Source organism: Notolepis coatsorum (assembly GCF_963971535.1).
Source record: "Notolepis coatsorum genome assembly, chromosome: 20".
Classification (NCBI taxonomy): domain Eukaryota; kingdom Metazoa; phylum Chordata; class Actinopteri; order Aulopiformes; family Paralepididae; genus Notolepis; species Notolepis coatsorum.
In genome coordinates this window covers 41,941,955-41,960,527 of record NC_140184.1, presented here as the reverse complement: position 1 = coordinate 41,960,527, position 18,573 = coordinate 41,941,955, and the positions used below count along the sequence as shown (strand labels likewise).

Sequence of the window (18,573 nt, the reverse complement as noted above, 5' to 3'; positions counted from 1 at the left end):
CATAGCACACACATCCACACTCACTTAAACAAACACACTGTAGCACCCACTCCACACACTTTATAGCACACACCCACTTTAAACAAACACACTGTAGCACCCACTCCCCACACTTTATATTTATTGATGAAGGATTGCACTACAACTCGTACACCTTACTGTAAATTGTACCTAAATTGTACCTCATCCCATTTCTGCTTTGCACTAGATAGTACTGTACATTAGTACACTGCATAGTATTGTATATTATATGGTAACTCAGAACATTGTACATATGTCTATACCGAACACTGTGACCTCATTTTCTTCTTCTAAATTACATGCTATACTATGTTATTTGATACTATCTTGTCTAGCACAGTCTCTGGAGCGTAACAGTAAGAAGCATTTTGTATGAAAGTATTCTGTACTTCTGTATGACAACTATTAAAGAAACTTGAAACTTGAAACTTGCAAGGGCTATTGTTTATCATAAGTAGGAACTTTATGCAGTACTCAGTAGCTTGTTTATTTTCTTCTGAGTGCTTTGTTTAATTACATGTTTACATGAACAGCCACCACTGTAAACAACATGTTTTTTCACCAATAGATTATGCAATGCCGCCCTCCGTAGGATCTATAATAATAATAATAAAAAAAAAATTATATAAAAAAAAAAAAAAAAAAATACAAAAAAAATTTTATTAAAAAATTTACAAAAAACGTTCGTTCGATAAACCCTGGCGAACGTTCGAACCCTAAAAACAGGGTTCGGGCTCAGCCTTACTAGCTAGCTAACATAGCTAACGTTACCATGCATCATCAATGTCCCCTGTCACTTTTTTTCCCATAAATCTTTTATTCAACTTCAGTCCTGATCATAACCATTTTTCATTTAAAATTAAATACTGTAAGTAAAGATCCATCAAAATCAGTGTTGTTGCTAACCATTGACACATGATGATTATAACAATTATTAGCCTGTAATAATCCCCCCCAGAAAAATCCACATTTTTGTGTTTTTTTAACAATAATTTGTGATGCCATCACAAACAATGGCATTTAAAGGGTAATTACCAGCATGCAGGGAATTAAGTCTTTGTAACAAAAATCTTCCTAGTGGGGGACCCCCAGACCCCCTGCTTAAAAAGTGGCCTGACTTGGGCTATATTTCGCACTATATTTCCTGGCCGGAATAATTCCCCCAGTCCGGCCCTGTGAAGGGGATGAAAAATGGTAAAAATCTGCCATTTTGAAATCCAAAATGATGTAGGTTAGAGTTATCATATCCGAAAAATTATCCTATATTTGAATTCCCCACAAGAAACACATATTTTAGACACCACTCATGTTAAGATTTCTCCAATGTGGAGACGCTGGGTTCGCATGTTCGAATCCAGCTCTCCACATTGTTTTCAGTTTGGCTGGTCGTCCGTACTAATACAATTGGCAGTATTAGAGGGTGGGAAACTGATGGGTGGGGATCGGGTGTTGTGGACAGCGACTCCTACAGGTCGGTTGGTGCGCCTGCGCAGTAGAATCAGGAAGTGTCGGGGGCAGCGTGAGCCTCCCACGCGTTACTCCTCGCCACTGAGAGATCGAGCTGCGCAGGTGAAAAGATGCGACTGCTGTTACCTCAAGTACCGGAGGGGACTTGTGCTATACGACTTAGTCCACATTGCAGCCGGCTTGTGGGAGGCAAGAAACAGCGTTCGTGACAGGGGAGGGTTGAATTGGATGATACGAAATTGGGATGGGAGAAAATATAGAAAAATGGGAGAAAAAGTGGATCAAAAAAAATAAATTCATGTTTGCACAAAAGTATGGCCCGCCCTAATATGATGACCACTGGTGGATAGCCAAGATCATCGATGTGGATACTGATCAACAAGATGTGAAAGTGGAATTTCTGCATCCCCATGGTCCAACAGAAAAGGTTCAGTGTGAGAAAGTGAAGATCAGGAAGTGGTGTAGAAGAGGTAGATGAAAACAGTGCATTTTGTAATAGTTGGAAACAGTGTATGTAAAGTTTGTTGTTATTACAATTGAGTTAACAAAATGTTCTAATATAAGACAAGGAGTTATTAGTTCTCATCATTGTCACTTCCATTTGTTTAAAAAATGCATGTGTTCATTTATCAGATGCATATAAAATCAACTCCGTCAGTTTCTCGTCAACACCGTCAGATGTTTGTTTTTGGGAAAATACAAATTCCTTCTTCAGTTTATGCTGTTTAAGTAATAAAGGAGCATCAGATCTTCATCCTCTTGTCTTATTTACTTAATGATCTTTTTTTATCATATCAAAATTAAAAACAAAGTTTGAAAATGCAAATATTTCTAAATCTGGGTTTTAGGGAATAGTGTGAAATTACACCTGAGGTTTATATATTATATTTAATTGCATACCAGAATAACTAAACACTATTACAACATACTTCAGAACTTTAGATTCTTGTTGGACTGGAATAATTAGAATTATATACTTTTGTGTCTGACGGAGTTAACCCAAATCAAGTTTCAAAGGGAAACATGTGAATTTGTTGAAAATGTTTTTCTATGTAGAGCCCGCACCTTTACATGGTTAAATAGCTCAGACCTTTCTCTACATGAATATATAACTCTAATTAATAGTGTGCATTCTCAAAATATAATATTTAAAAAGTGTTTTGTCCCGACTCTCAAGAATCAGTGAATGAATTAACCTAATTCAGCCTTGACTTAGGGTTGTCCCCTTTTAGTTATCTCTGCAGGCACAAATGCGCCAGGGAGATTGTTTTTGGCTGTCATTCTGTGTACCTGCAGCTAATAGCATATACCATTATCTGAAAAAAAATATATATATATATCTAACCCTAACTAACCTTACTGTCATGCACTTGTCCTAATAAACTAACCTACACTGTAACACGAAACACTTTGATGAACATTGTTACTCAGCCGATAGAGTTGTGCCCTTCCTGAGGACTTGTCGTACAGAACTTGTAAGTCGCTTTGGATAAAAGTGTCAGCTAAATGTAAATGGAGGAGCATCGTTAAGGGTCTTGTTCTGTGTTTCAGGAGGCTGTCGAGCAGAGCTGGAGGAGCATCATTACTTCCTATGAGCCACACCTGGGCTCAAGGTGGCTCCTCGGGGTATAGGCCTGCAGTGATGCTAAGGCCTCAGACTGTTCTTGAAGCTCACCCTGATCACATTACTTTGTCCTTTGGTTTGAACCTTACAACACCCCTACACCATATTCCCTATGCATTCACTCTCCTACTATTTTCTAAGATTATTGGTTTAGTTTACAGTGGATTTCAGATCATGACAAAAAGATAATTACAAACATACCGTGCAAGACCTCCATTTGTGTATGGTCAGGTTACCTCGTGTGTGTGTGTGTAGACTCATAGTATTTTTTAAATTGCTAAACAAATATTGGCATGTAAAAATGTTCAAGGTTGACCATTCACTTGATGGGACGTGATATGAGCAAAGAACATGAAGCAACATTTTAAAGAAATTAATGCAACCATCACATGCTTCTTACCATCCATACAATTTGTTTATTGAAACTATTTTACTTACAAAAAGAAAAAGAAAAAAAGCAGGTGATTCAAGCAAACAGAGGTACAAATAAAAATACATACATACATTTGAAAAGGTCACTTTCTTATAAAACCCCCGAAGCCCAGATGAATTTGACGAGATCCCTCACACATACCCGTTTAAGCTACACTACTGCATTAGATATCCACGGACGACACAATGAGATTGTCATACTTGCCGTCGGTTTAAAAATAATAAGCGTTTTAAGAATTCCCTACACTTATAGCCCCAGTATATTTGACAGGTCATCTGTATTGTAGAAGCCCATTAAAAAGATAAACAGCACTCGTTAAGGTCACTCGCACACAGCTTGGTCATGATAAGGATGTGAGTGGAGCCCAAACACCGTCAAGCCCCCACACACACGTACATCAACACACAATGACAGGACAGGACATACCAAGGACTTCCATCCAAGGCAGCATGACACAAATATACACCGTCTTGTTCACACCCAACACAGACACAGTGATGGGGAACAAAGGAACACATGTTCCCCCCTCAACTATATAATTTTTCAGAGCATCATAAAATCACTATCTTTCTGTACATGATTTTAAACATGGCCTATAGGAACATTTGTATAAAGGAACAAGTAATGATGATCAGAACAACACTATGGACTGTAATGATTTCTGTTTGAGATGGCAGCAGAGATTGATAATGTCTTCCGACATTATTGGCCCCATGATTCTGGTTAAGAATACAGTAGAATGTAGGCAGTGTAGGCAGTCTCTATACCACAAAAGCCTACCAGAGGAAAGCTTTTCATCATTGGCTGATTTGTGCAAGTGTCAAATTAACCCAATAATTACTGCTAGTGTTAAAAAAAGGAAGACATTCCATATTAAAATCATGGAAAACTCATAATTCCATGGTCAAAAAGTGCAGCCAACCTGGGGAGGGGGGGGTTGAAATATTAATCTGCTATGCAACGGAGAGAGCGTTAAGCAGACACCAATAAGCAAAGCTAGCGTTAGGCGTTTGATCCATAGATAAGTTATTGGGTCTTTTCTCTTTTGAGAAACTTACTTTTGAGAAATGTATTCCCATTGATGCCTAATTTATACAAATTAGCCACAAGTGCACCCATAAATATTCTTAAGCGTGATAACCGGTAATTGCCAAAAAGTGTTTTAACAGGGTCATCACTAGTCGCCAGAACAGCCTCATTGCCTTCGACATAGATTCTACAAGTGTCTGGAATACCAGAGGCGGGATGGGACATGCTTCTTCCACAAGAAATTCCATCCTTTAGTGTTTTGTTCAGCTATCTATTGGTGTTTACCGTGCCTTCTAAAGGCTCAAGTAAAGTTGAGGGATGGATCAGTATGTTGTCCATAATGTTATATGGAAGCATCAGCTGTAAATGTACTTTGCATTCCTCTTTCACTCCAGTGTTTGTTATTTTGGTAATTACCTGTATATTGACACTATTTAAGTACAACTTAGGAGCTTATAATGTCAAGGCCAATGGTAAAGTCAACTGGTTCCTACTATTATTAGGTGCCTATACCAACAAACCCCCAACAACTTTCATGCATACCATGAGTACCATTTTCTTACACGAAAACACGACAACCAGGGCTCTACCGTATATACTCCAATGTGGATTCCATTTCACGTCACTTCAAAACATTAGCAAACCGTCTTTGCTACTGTTAGATAAAGGTTGAACTATGAACACCCACAGCCCTCTGTAGAGAACTTATTTTTTTAAGACAATTTCAAGTTAATTTCTGAAATCCCTCATCTTTGGTTGAACCTAAAATTATTCTCTATAGACTGTTTCAACTTGACAACATTCAAAATTGACTACATTTGATTTCCTGTCAGCTATTGATATTAGCAAACACTGCAACAGGAAATAAACATGGGTCCAAGCCGTTCTCTAGCAATGCAATTCCACTGAAAGTGTCTATAATGTGTGAGGCCACACGGTCTCAACACCCAAGTTTAACATCAACATAGTATCTGTAAGGAAAGCTAAATATTTGGAACAAATCTCAATATGTTAAGAATCCAGATCAGAAATGTGTTTGATCCCAGACCAGGATGGGAGAGAAATAGTCTACAGGACCATGTGCCCCCTCTATCGCTGCACCAAGAGCAACAAAGCACACCTAAAAGAAAATAAAAAAGAGAAGAAATTAATGGGTAGAGGACAGGATGGAGAGGCTAGTGTGTGGAGGAGGAAAATGAGCAAGAGAGATACAGTTGAGACCTGAGAATGTCTAGCACAGTGTCAGAGCACTGACATGAAATGGAGATGAAGAGAGAGAGATGGGTGGGGACAGGGAATGCCAACAGTCTCCTTCTTCCTCCACTTCAGGTGGACAGGGAGACGGGTCGTCTTGTCGTGGGGAGATCATTGCCGAACCTCCACGTAGTTAGCAGGGAAAAGGCCGTAGGCGCCCCGACACACGCCCCTCCACCAGCCCTCGTCGATCATCTCGATGTTGGTAATGATGTCATCGGGGTCGAAGGAGATCTCGTCGTCGCCGGCTGAAAGATGGAGAGAGACCATTAGAATGAGGACAGCTGCAGATTCTCCCCTTCCTAAGCACCAATTATATAATTTAAAGACGCATTGTCCCTCTGCTGACCTAATGGTTGATCCTTTTCTCCTAGGCAGATGTTGATAGTACCTACTCTTTACCGGCTGTGATATGTAAGCTTGTTAATTTTACCGGCTGCGATATGTAGCTAGTTGATTTTACCGGCTGTGATATGTAGCTAGTTAATTTTACCGGCTACGATATGTAAGCTAGTTAATTTGACCGGCTCTGATATGCAAGCTAGTTAATTTTACTGGCTGCGATATGTAAGCTAGTTCATTTCACCAACTGTGATATGTAGCTACTAGCTAGGTCATTTTACCGGCTGGGATATGTAAGCTAGTTGATTTTACCCGCTGCCATATGTAGAGTTATTTTTATGGCTGCGATATGTAGCTAGAATCACATGAACAGCCAGGGACCAGCAATCCTTTTTTTTGTATTTTATTTTTTTATTATTTTTTAAACACACATATAAACAAACATGACAACACACGATAAGATACACAAGCATTAATACACAGTGTATATCCAACAAAATTACCATTTATACCAATGTCTTATACAGGATATACCCCTAATACCTGTTATCTAAAAACCTACACACATATGCTCCAGCTCGAACCCGCCCCTCCCGGACCCCTCTTTGGATAGTACCTCCATTATCCCTCGCTCCTAACCAGACACTACCATTATAAGCTAGCTTTTATTCTCTCCACCACTTCTAACCACATTGTCATTTTGGATTCATTGAGACCCAGAATTCTTGCTGTAGATATTTCTTGATAAATCACATCGAGATATGTAAGAAACCAAACTTTCCGGACCAGCAATCCTATAGTTTACTTTATCTCACCCGCTTGGTAGTCATACAGGGCCACCGCTGTCACCCCAAGGTCCTCGCCATAGTCATACGACTGGCCGTCTGGAGGCAGGAGAGAGCAAAGATCACCAATAGTACATATACTGTACACACACACGGTCTCTCAAGTCTTTTCACACATTTATCTCCTAGGTATTCTCTAAAAAAGTTAAACTTGTGTGTTGACATGTACAGATGAGCTTCACCAAGTCATTCCTCATGTCTTTATTTTAAAGAGGTAACATTAAACAAAAAGAACAAGGGACAGGAAGGCAACAGTGAGAAGTAGCCTGTGTCTACGTTATTGAAATTGCACTTCATTAGGGAGTAGGGCTGGGGGGAAATGTGCCATTGAATCGTTTCACTCAAATCTAATCTTAAAACCCCAAGATATATTTTTAAAATCGATGCCTTTTTTTTCAGCGGATCTGTGAAGATTTTTGATAAACTGTTATTCCCAACACGCCTTCGGTCTCTAGTTTGCCTCTCAGATTTTCTGCTACACTACTACAGAAACTCAGTTCACCAAATTACATCTATTGACAACAATGGCAAGTGCTGGCCTCCTGAAACCAGCGCTGTCAAGCCTAATTTAATCGATATTGAATCAAATTCATCTGTGCCGATATGCAGCCTTATTTGGGAGGAAACGGCACTGTTCCTGCAGGCTAGACCGTAGTTGTTGGTTCCCACCTGTATATGTACGCCATGCTTTGCTTGCTTCATATCACAGCCAGGCAAATTAACATAGACTGAAAATAACTTAAGCTCTCCAGCAACGATGTAATTTAAATTAAAATTTTCAAACGCTTTTTTATATTGCAAAAACACAATACGGGCCACTTATTTGTCAAACGCTTACCCCAAAGTTATTGACATTTCAACTGAGAGTCCGTCTGTTTACTGGGGGCTTACATCTTGGATTAGAAGGTAACATTTGTAATTCTCAGTTCAAATGGACTATTCATTGACATTTTAAGAAGTTGGACCATTTCAACAATTTCGGAGTAAACGTTTGACAAATAAGTGGGCCGGATTTTATGTCTAGGTAATAAAATGAAATGCTTCCGAGTAAGTCATAAAATTACATACAGTCACCCTGGAGATCTAAAGTTAACTGCAGTCTATGTCAATTTGCCCGGCTGTGATATGAAGCAAGCAAAGTGTAGCGGTAAATATACAGCCCGGAACAAGCAACGTATGGTTAAAAATTATTTGCTTTGTAGATTATCTTTTGTTATTGACTCGTAACATATGTACATACATACAAAGGAAATGTTTATTATATTATGATTATATGTCTTTGGATACAATGTATATAATTTTGTTACATAATTCTGTACATACCGTTACATCTTATACCTGTAGAGATCTGTGTACTTGTATGCATGTATCCATACATACATCATATATCGATACTCATATCCATACACACATCCTATACAAGTTGACATTTTTCTTTTTTACATTTACCTTTTCTTTCCCCCCCCTTCTTATAATTTTATCCCTTGCTGTACTGTTACAACAAAGTAATTTCCCCACTGGGACAATAAATAAATAAATATTTGAGAAAGAGTTTCATGTCATTTATGAATCTGAAGTCAAATAATATACTCAATAATAAGAAAAGGGTCCAAGGCATAAACAGCCTTCAAATAATATAATTAAATGTTCATGTTTAGCTCATGGTTTAGATTCACACTTTACAAAGTTAGTGATTATTTGAGAGCCGGTTCATATGCTTTCATGTACAGGCTGTGGATATGGATAAGTAAAATATTGCTTTCCAAATTTGCTCTAGTTTTTCACCGATTTTATATTACAAAAGGTTAAACGATTTTTACAGTGTTGTCCTGCTATATAGCACGTGTAGGTGCACAGTGACAAATATTCACAACACAATGTACCTCTACGACCTGTAGAACAAAGGAATCACACACAGTTTAAGTTTTCAATGTGGACTTGAGCAGGGGTGCAGACAGTGGTAATATGGGAACTGGTAACACGCCGCGCGCATGCGCACAGAACAGATTTTTTTTTTTTTTTTTATAAATAGCGAAGCTGAAAAAGGTAGCAGGATGTAGCCTTCAATATATAAAGAAATTATATTGTCAACAGATATGGTTAAAAGACAATGACACTGTCACTAATGGCCTCTATGGATGGAATGGCATTCCATGGCAATCACAGACACAGCCCATCGTTCACACCAAACTTGATGAGGGGGCAGGGAATCAGGGATTCAATGTGGAACGCTCTACCCAAAGCTGTAAAGGAATGTGAATCACTACCCACTTTCAAAAACACTCAAAAAACAACTACGGGAGACTGCAATTCGAAACTGGCCCCTACAAATGTCCTAACCCAGTTCAGTAAATTACCAAGTATGGCTTTGTCAGTATTCCAATGTACTGAATGATTGTATTATTATTCTTCCAATGTGATTGCGTGGCAAATACATTTCTTTGTAAGAATATATCTGCATTTTGTCAGTACAAGATTAATCAGTTACATTGAATTAAAACATGATTATTTCCAGTGCCACGATTATTTATTTCAAGATAAACAAACAGGCAAATAGCCTACCTTAGTCAATCTGGACAAATACATTAGGGCCTATAGACTAGAAAAAAAGAAAAGCTGTTTTAAATGCGGTTACTTGCCTTGTTGTGGAGTGGCAGCACAGCTGTCTCTGTTGTGGGGGACAGTGGGATCATTGTCAAATGATCGGTTTGTATTTGCGGGCGGGGGCGTGGTTGAAGACACGCTTTTGTTATGGGTGGCCGGGTACTTAGCGCACAACAAATGGATAGAGCGCATTTTTGTGTGCGCGTACACGCGAGTACACATCCGTGCGCGATCGCGCGTACTTCTGCCTCAGTTATCTAGTAACACGGCGTGTAACCGCGTGTGTGCACGACTGCACCCCTGGACTTGAGTACCCAGTCCTAAAATCACTAATTCGACAAATGAAACAGATCCACGTATGTGTGTGTGTCACCTCCTGTGTGTGTGTGTGTGTGTGTGTGTGTGTGTGTGCGTGTGCGTCACCTCCTGTTGCAGGCTCCTCAGTGTGCTGGTCAGGCTCCTCCTCTTGGGCAGGCTGGGAGGCTGGTTCTGCCTCCTGCTGCTCCGCCTCCTGCTGCTGCTCCCCTTTCTCCTCGCCAGCCTCATCAACGACTTCCTCAACTGTGGCAGTTTCCTAAAGCAACCACCAGGGGGAGACATACCTCTGTCAGATTAAACTGAAGAGGAACCTGGGATCTTATCAGAATCAGAATCGGTCTTTATTGCCAAGTAAGCTAGCACATACAAGGAATTTGTCTCAGTAATTTGATGCATCAACATGAACAGACAATATCAACACTTACAAAGCAAGAAGGAGTTAATTAAAACCTTGTAAATTAAAGTAGAATAAAATAAGATCATCTGTGCTGCAAGACACCTGTAAGGAGAGATGCTAGGAAAATACTATTACAAGATATGAGAGATGCTAGGAAAAGACCATTACAAGACAGGAGCGATGCTAGGAAAAGACTATTACATGATAGGAGAGATGCTAGGAAAAGACTATTACAAGATAGGAGAGATGCTAGGAAAAGACTATTACAAGATAGGAAAAGACCATTACAAGATAGGAGAGATGCTAGGAAAAGACTATTACATGATAGGAGAGATGCTAGGAAAAGACTATTACAAGATAGGAAAAGACCATTACAAGATAGGAGAGATGCTAGGAAAATACTATTACAAGATAGGAGATATGCTAGAAAAAGACTAGTCAAGTCAAGTCAAGAGTTTTAATTTTCACGGCATACAGGTATACAATGAAATGCGGGTGGTCTTGCCCGCAACGATGTGCAATACAGTGGTACATATAATAGAATCAAAATGAAAAAACATTGTGCAGTAAACAGGTAACATGGAGTGACATCTCGGTATCTGTACATAGTTATTTACAGAGCATATGGGACATGCTAGTTAGCTTTGGTAGTGCAATACACTGTTCCTGTTATTCTAATTTAAAGTGTCCTTTCCTTTGGCCATAAGTGTGCGTGTGTGCAACATGAGTGTGTGCCCGCTCATGTTAAAGTGTTAAGTGGCTGCTCGTGTGTGAGCGTGCACAGTGTGCGTGTCGTGTGTGTGTTCATGTGTGTGGATAGTTCAATGTTCTGAGCACTCAATGTTCATTGTTCATGGCTCTGATGGCCTGGGGGAAGAAGCTGAGCCTAAGCCGCTCTGTCCTAGTAGCTGGGGTTCGCAGGCGTCTGCCTGACCTCAGCAGCTGAAACAGGCTGTTATTGGGGTGGTGAGGGACTATTACAAGATAGGAGAGATGCTGGGAAAATACCATTACAGGATACATCAAGCTCAACTAATCATCTGTGCTGTAGTACACTTGTGACTGGTACGGCACAACATAACATACACTGTGTCGTGACTTACCTGGTAACTGATAAGACCAATATCACTAACTCAGTCTATACTGTGGCTCAACTGGCATACAGAAGAAGATGAAGTCTTTATTTGTCTTGCAGACACACACACGAGATGGGCGGCCCACAGGGACACACACATGCACTGAGTCGCAGAAGAAATGTCTCTGTACTTTTCTATTCCCGCCAACCCCCCCCCCCCCCCAAGGGCAGCTGGGAGCAGATATGCCTAAGGCTGCAGCGTGGGCTGCGCCTGGGGACCAATCCAAGTGCTCATGTCCGTTTTCGTCAGGGACGCGACAGCGTTAGCGATCTGTTCTGCATGTTTTTCCATTGGGTTCATCTTATTGGGAGGGGAAACCCTTGCGAGCACGGGGGAACATGGAAAGGCTCGGGAGATACCCCACCTGGGTACCTGGCAACCTGGTCCCTGAGCGGGAATCGAACCCAGGACCTTCTAGCTGTGAGGAGACAGTGTTAACTACTACACCACCCGGTACAGGGGCTGTAACTAGTAATACCCAAGTCCAGTATGATGTCATCTGTGCTCTGGTTGCTCTGGTATATGACAATCTCCTACAGAGCTAGAGATGTAATTTGTCCAGCTCATTAATATCTGGCACTGGGTTGGCAAGCTCTCCAGCGTAACTGCGTACGGCTGCACAGAAAGCTGGGATGACAGCAAATTTTGGTCAATGTAGGTCAAATACAAAGAATATCATCTTGAAAATTAAACCAAATAATATGCTTAATTTAATTAGGCTGTGCTGTTCTCTTACATTGTTCACAAGTCCCTAGTCGAGGCTAACGTTGTATGGGTAGGGTACGAGTCTCAAGTGAATTTGTATGCAAGTTGAGTCCCCATCTCTGTGCAGAGCTCTATGACACAAAGCCTGAAAGAGCTCCGTCCCAGGTGCCTTATAATGGTAACCATTTACGGACCGCTGTGGCCAAATTCATTTGGACGGAAATGTGGCAATGACTTTAAATTTCATGCATACAAATAACCAAATATTAAACTTGTCTTTTTTTTTGGTCCACTTTTTCTTCTTCTTTTTCTGTTTTTCTCCCATCCCAATTTAGTCGTGCCAATTCCCCCCTCCCCTGTCTTGATTGTTGCTCGCATGTGCCCCCCACTGGTCGGTCGTAGGGAGGGTTGAAGAATCTATCGCATGTCCCCTCCGATACATGCGGAGTCAGCCAGCCACTTCTTTTCACCTGCCAGCGCGGACTCTCATTGGTGAGGTGTAACGTGTGGGAGGCTCACACTACCCTCGACATCTCCTGTCCTTGCTGTGCAGGCGCCCTGACCGACCTGTAGGAGTCGCTGTTTACAACAACCAGATTACCACCCACCGACTCCCCTCCCGCTGACTCTGCCAATTGAGTCAGTATGACGGCCGGCCCAAGCCGGAGGCAATGCTGACAGCCGGATTCAATACCGTTGTGTCTCACGCGTTGGTGACTAGCGCTTAGACCCCTGCGCCACCCAGCCACCAATATTAAACTTGTCTGAACATTTATGAGCTATGCAGTGATATAGTTATCAGAAAAGTAAACACCATCTTTTCTGAGGAAGGAAACCATACCTTTATGGCTGGACATGAGTGGCTTTGTGTAGATAGTTTTGCATCTCTAAAGTAGACTCACAAAGATGGACAGAACTAATTAATAGAAGATGTCAGTATGTTAATGGAAAAATGTGTGTATGTAGCACCAGTTACCTTACTTCCTCATGGAGCAGAGATGTTTGACAGTGAAACATCAACAAATGCTCTGTGTAGCAGTGTAACTAGTAACTGATCTGGTATATGGAGGCTGTAGCTAGTAACTGCCAAGTCATTATTGACATTATAACATCCACTGTGTTTATAAGTCCAGTCTCGGTGTTGTGGTTGATCTGGTAAAGGGGGCTATCCATCTATTTTATTACTTCTCGTCTTTTTATAATGGACCTTGCTCTTGTTTCTTAGTGTACTATACTTTTTATTGTAATCTTTGTGTATTTTATTTATTACTGTATTGTAAGTGTTTTTATTGTGTCATACCTGTAAAGCACTTTGGTTGGCTTTTAGTCATTGTAAACGTGCTATATAAATAAAGCTGACTTGCCTATAGTTGATCTGGTATATGAGGGCTATAGTTGTTCTGGTAGATGGAGAGCTATGGTTTATCTGGTAGATGGGGAGCTATGGTTTATCTGGTATATGGAGAGCTATGGTTGATCTGGTATATGAGGTCTATGGTTGATCTGGTACAGGGTATCTGCAGGTTTAGCCCAGTCAGATTTAAGACTTTTTAATGCCACTCAGAATTAAATTTAATACCAATTTCACAATAACAAAATGGCAAAAATCATGCAACGACACCAATTAGTTTAAGTTTAGGGACACGTTGGTCCAAAGATGTTTATTAAAAAATAACTTGGAAACTTAAAAATCTTGAACTTAAAGGAGTAACTGGATTGGATGAATTTCAACAAAGGAGTGACCAAACATAAATAGCAAATATAGCTATACAAAATATACCAGGGGCCAAGCAGCAAGTGCAACAGCCACATTTCCGTCAGAACACATACTACCATAGGACTGATACCTGTAAGAACACATGATTATCACCATAGGACTGATACCTGTCAGAACACATAACTATTACCACCCTCCCCAGGCAGGGTTTGTACACCTTTTCCAAGGCAAAATGCAAGCACTTTAAGCATTTTCAAGGTGCATTTTCAAGATTTTCCAGCATCTTATGCGGCTGTGGTAAATTAAATATTTACTCAAAATGATTATTTCACTTCTTCCATCACATTAAATCAGATGTTATTGTGCTAAACAACCAAAATTATGTAGACTTGGCATCATATATAACCTGGCTGAGCCGATCTGTTATGCAGTAACGTACTGTATATCTGTATGTCATAAATGTCATGATGAATTGAACATGGGGGACCCTGATGTAAACAAGACAAACGTCTTTCTCTGGTCTGCATCCCCTTAACAATTGTGTGTATTGAGCCGTACTGTATTGTACCCATTCTGCAATCTGTTAATAAAGTTTTCAATCAATCAATTAATCAACTCCACTGCAAGCTACTCCACTGGCTGCTCTGGCTCTCACTACACGGCTGGCTGTTGATGTGGATGTAGCTGTGCTGCTTGATGCATTGCTTGTCTGCTGGAAATAATCCACTAATGCAGGACCTGGATTTAGACGTGCTTTCATCAGAATTTGATGCTTCTTCCCTAAATAAAAATGAGCAGCATGTTATAAATAAAACAAAGTGTTTTATTAATTTAATCTCACTGGTTGCACTTAACTTTAAGAGTGTTTATTGTTTAATGTTGACATCTAATGCCTATGAATTTTAGAGCCTAATGATGGCCTGGAATGAACTAACTACCTTAACATTATTATCCATGTAATTAACTGTAAAGTTCACGTTAGCTGTTAGATTGCATATTCCATAAATAAACATGCTAAAATTGGCCTGGCTCGTCACGTTTGATTGAAAACGTTATTAACAGATTGCAGAATGGGTACAATACAGTACGGCTCAATACACACAATTGTTAAGGGGATGCAGACCAGAGAAATACTTTCGTCTTGTTTACATCAGGGTGCCCCATTTTCAATTCATCATAACATTTATGACATACACGACATACAGGTAGACAGTACGTTACTGCGTTCCAACCTACAACTGCTCCACACCAGTCTCCGTAAATGTTCCGTTATAAAAATAAAATACCATTTCAATACACAACAAGTTTTCGTGTTTTGAAATACATGAAAGGAAATTAGCTAACGTTAAGCTATGCTACAACACTGCAGTGAAAAACAGAGTCCGGTAAACACGAGTTTGTAATTCCAATAGTGTATTCTGCCTGTTACTTGACTATTTCGATTATTGAAGTGGTATTTTTATAACAAACATTTACGGAGACAGGTGTGGAGCACTTGTAGTCTCGAACTTAGTTACCTGGCGAGCCAGGCCGATACACGTTAATAACACCCATGGCTCAGTGGCTCACCTTTCAACGTGGCTCGAACGTGCAGACTCCCACATGGTAAAAATCCTTTCTGCATATTTTGTACACGGCTACTCAAGGATGTTCTCCTCTTTTTAACCATGAATTATATTTGATATCTCCGAGCCAGAGCTCATTAAAACGGCAGCCTCCCGGCATTTTGACCACACACGCGCGCACTGTTCTCAGATGGCACAGGTAAAAACACTACGGGTAGAGCCGAGCCACATTTCATTTTGCGTGAAAGGCGAAAGCAAATCCCCAGATTTCATAATAAAACATGACATGGCATTTTATCTTTCCTTTCTATGGCATTTTTAAGACCTCTGAAAATGGATTTAAGACATTTTAAGACAAACTAAGGCCTTAATTATTGATAACCCAATTTAAGACTTTTTAAGACTTTTTAAGGATCCGCGGACACCCTGTGGTATACGAGGGCTATGGTTGATCTGGTATATGAGGGCTATGGTTGATCTGGTAAATGGGGAGCTCTGGTTGATCTGGTATATGAGGGCTATGGTTGATCTGGTATATGGGGGGCTATGGTTGATCTGGTATATGAGGGCTCTGGTTGATCTGGTATATGGGGAGCTATGGTTGATCTGGCATATGGGGAGCTATGGTTGATCTGGCATATGGGGAGCTCTGGTTGATCCGGCATATGGGGAGCTCTGGTTGATCAAGTATATGTCCAGTCTAACAACTATCTGTGACTCACCTCATGTTCAGGGGCTGCAGCAGGCTGGACTGCTGGGCTGGGGCTTGGGGTTGGACTGGGGACAGGGGCAGGCGAGGGAGCCTTGGCAGTCTCCTGGATCTTACGGCGTGCCTCCTCCTGCTCCTGCTTCTCCTTGGCCTGTCGACGAGCACGCTGCTCCTCAGCCTGCTTCCTGTCCTCCTCCTCCTTTTGCTTGGCGATGTTCTCAAAGCGGGCCTTGATGCTGCCTGTGTTGTTGGCAGCTGGGAAAACACAGGACAGGAAGAAGAACGTGACATGAGGATTAAAAGAGGAAATTAATATGTACAGTGATATGTATGGTGATGTGTATGGTTACATGTGTAAGGTTATATGTAGTGTTTCCACATTGCATCAAGCATCAAGTCAAGTCAAGTCAAGAGTTTTAATTGTCACGGCATACAGGTATACAATGAAATGCGGGTGGTCTTGCCCGCAACGATGTGCAATACAGTGGTACATATAATAGAATCAAAAGAAGAAACAACATTGTGCAGTAACAGATAGCAGGTAACATGGAGTGACATCTCGATATCTGTACATAGTTATTTACAGCGCATGTGTGACATGCTAGTTAGCTTTGGTAGTGCAATACACTGTTCCTGTTATTCTAATTTAAAGTGACCTTTCCTTTGGCCATAAGTGTGCGTGTGTGCGACATGAGTGTGTGCCCGCTCATGTTAAAGTGTTAAGTGGCTGCTCGTGTGTGAGCGTGCACAGTGTGCGTGTCGTGTGTGTGTTCATGTGTGCTTGTGTGTGGACAGTTCAATGTTCTGAGCACTCAATGTACATTGTTCATGGCTCTGATGGCCTGGGGGAAGAAGCTGAGCCTAAACCGCTCTGTCCTAGTAGCTGAGATTTGCAGGCGTCTGCCTGACCTCAGCAGCTGAAACAGGCTGTTATTGGGGTGGTGAGGGTCTTTCATTATCCTGCAGGCTCTGGATTTGCACCTCTTGTTGTATAGAACCTGCAGGGGGGGTAGTGCAATACCCGTGGTACGCTCGGCTGAGCGCACCACTTTCTGTAGGGCCTTCTTGTCCTGTGCCGTGCTGTTTCCATACCAGGCAGTGATGTTTCCGGTCAGGATGCTCTCTACAGCTCCTGAGTAGAAGGACTGGAGTATCTTCCCCGATACTCTGAACTTCCTTAACTGTCTCAGGTGGTAGAGACGCTGTTTCGCCTTATTTACTACTGTGCCTATGTGTGTTGACCATGTCAGGTCCTCTGAGATGTGGACCCCCAGGTACTTGAAGCTGCTCACCCTGTCCACGGTAGCCCCGTTTATCATCAGTGGTGTGTGTGTCTCCCGCTGTCCTCTCCTATAATCCACGATCAGTTCCTTGGTTTTGCCAATGTTCAGGAGCAGGCTGTTGTCCTGGCACCAGCGTTCCAGTACCTCCACCTCCTCCCGGTAGGCCTTCTCGTCGTTGTCCGAGATCAGCCCCACCACCACCGTGTCATCTGCGAACTTCACTATGGAGTTGGAGCTGAACTTGGCCACACAGTCGTGTGTGTAGAGTGAGTACAGCAGGGGGCTCAGAACACAGCCCTGGGGGGACCCGATGCTCAGGGTGATGGTGTTGGAGGTCTGACCCCCCACCCTGACCGCCTGGGGTCTTTCGCTCAGAAAGTCCAGTACCCAGGCGCTCAGGGCGGAGCTCAGACCTAGCTCGATCAGCTTGTCCACCAGTCTGGTGGGGACTATGGTGTTGAACGCTGAGCTGTAGTCAATGAACAACAGTCTCACATAGCCCCCCTTCTGACGGTCAAGGTGCGAGAGGGTGCTGTGCAGTACCTGGGAGACCGCGTCGTCGGTGGACCTGTTTGTCCTGTATGCAAATTGCATAGGGTCCATATCACTGGGGAGGGAGGCACAAATGTGGTCCTTGACCAGCCTCTCGAAACATTTCATGACCACAGAGGTGAGTGCCACCGGTCTGTAGTCATTTGGACATGCTGGGGAGGGTTTCTTCGGCACAGGGATGATGGTAGACCTCTTGAAGCAGGCAGGGACCACTGACTCCGCCAGTGATTGATTAAATATGACGGTGAACACAGGGGCCAGCTGGTTGGCACAGGTCTTGAGTATACGTCCTGTTATGCCATCTGGGCCAGCAGCCTTCCTGGTGTTCACCTGCATAAATGCTCTTCTCACACTGTGTTCCGACAACGAGAGAGCGTCCCCCCCCCCTCGCGGTTGCCCCCCCCCCTCCACAACAGCCGGCGCGCCAGTGACGTCACTAGCCGGAGAGCCAGCAGCGCCACTGTCTACACCAAACCGAGCGTAGAAGGTGTTGAGCTTGTCCGCGAGGGAGGCGTCGTCGCTCCCCATTGACGGGGCGCTGACTTTATAGTCAGTTATTGACTTCAGTCCCT

The 18,573-nt window shown here is 42.0% G+C and overlaps 1 protein-coding gene across 4 annotated transcripts in view; it reads right to left on the bottom strand.

Annotated features, from left to right (window-relative positions):
• Nucleotides 1-3,502: 3,502 nt before the first annotated feature.
• Nucleotides 3,503-18,573, bottom strand: part of cttn (cortactin) — a 45,377-nt gene continuing 30,306 nt past the window's right edge. For all 4 annotated transcript variants that reach the window (XM_084337832.1, XM_084337833.1, XM_084337834.1 and 1 more), the window contains 4 exons: nucleotides 16,180-16,421; nucleotides 10,043-10,193; nucleotides 6,986-7,054; nucleotides 3,503-6,076 (listed from right to left, as the gene is read on the bottom strand). In XM_084337832.1, the coding sequence (XP_084193958.1) occupies nucleotides 5,940-6,076; nucleotides 6,986-7,054; nucleotides 10,043-10,193; nucleotides 16,180-16,421 (599 nt within the window). In that variant the 3' untranslated portion in view covers nucleotides 3,503-5,939. The remainder of the gene's footprint in view (nucleotides 6,077-6,985; nucleotides 7,055-10,042; nucleotides 10,194-16,179; nucleotides 16,422-18,573) is intronic.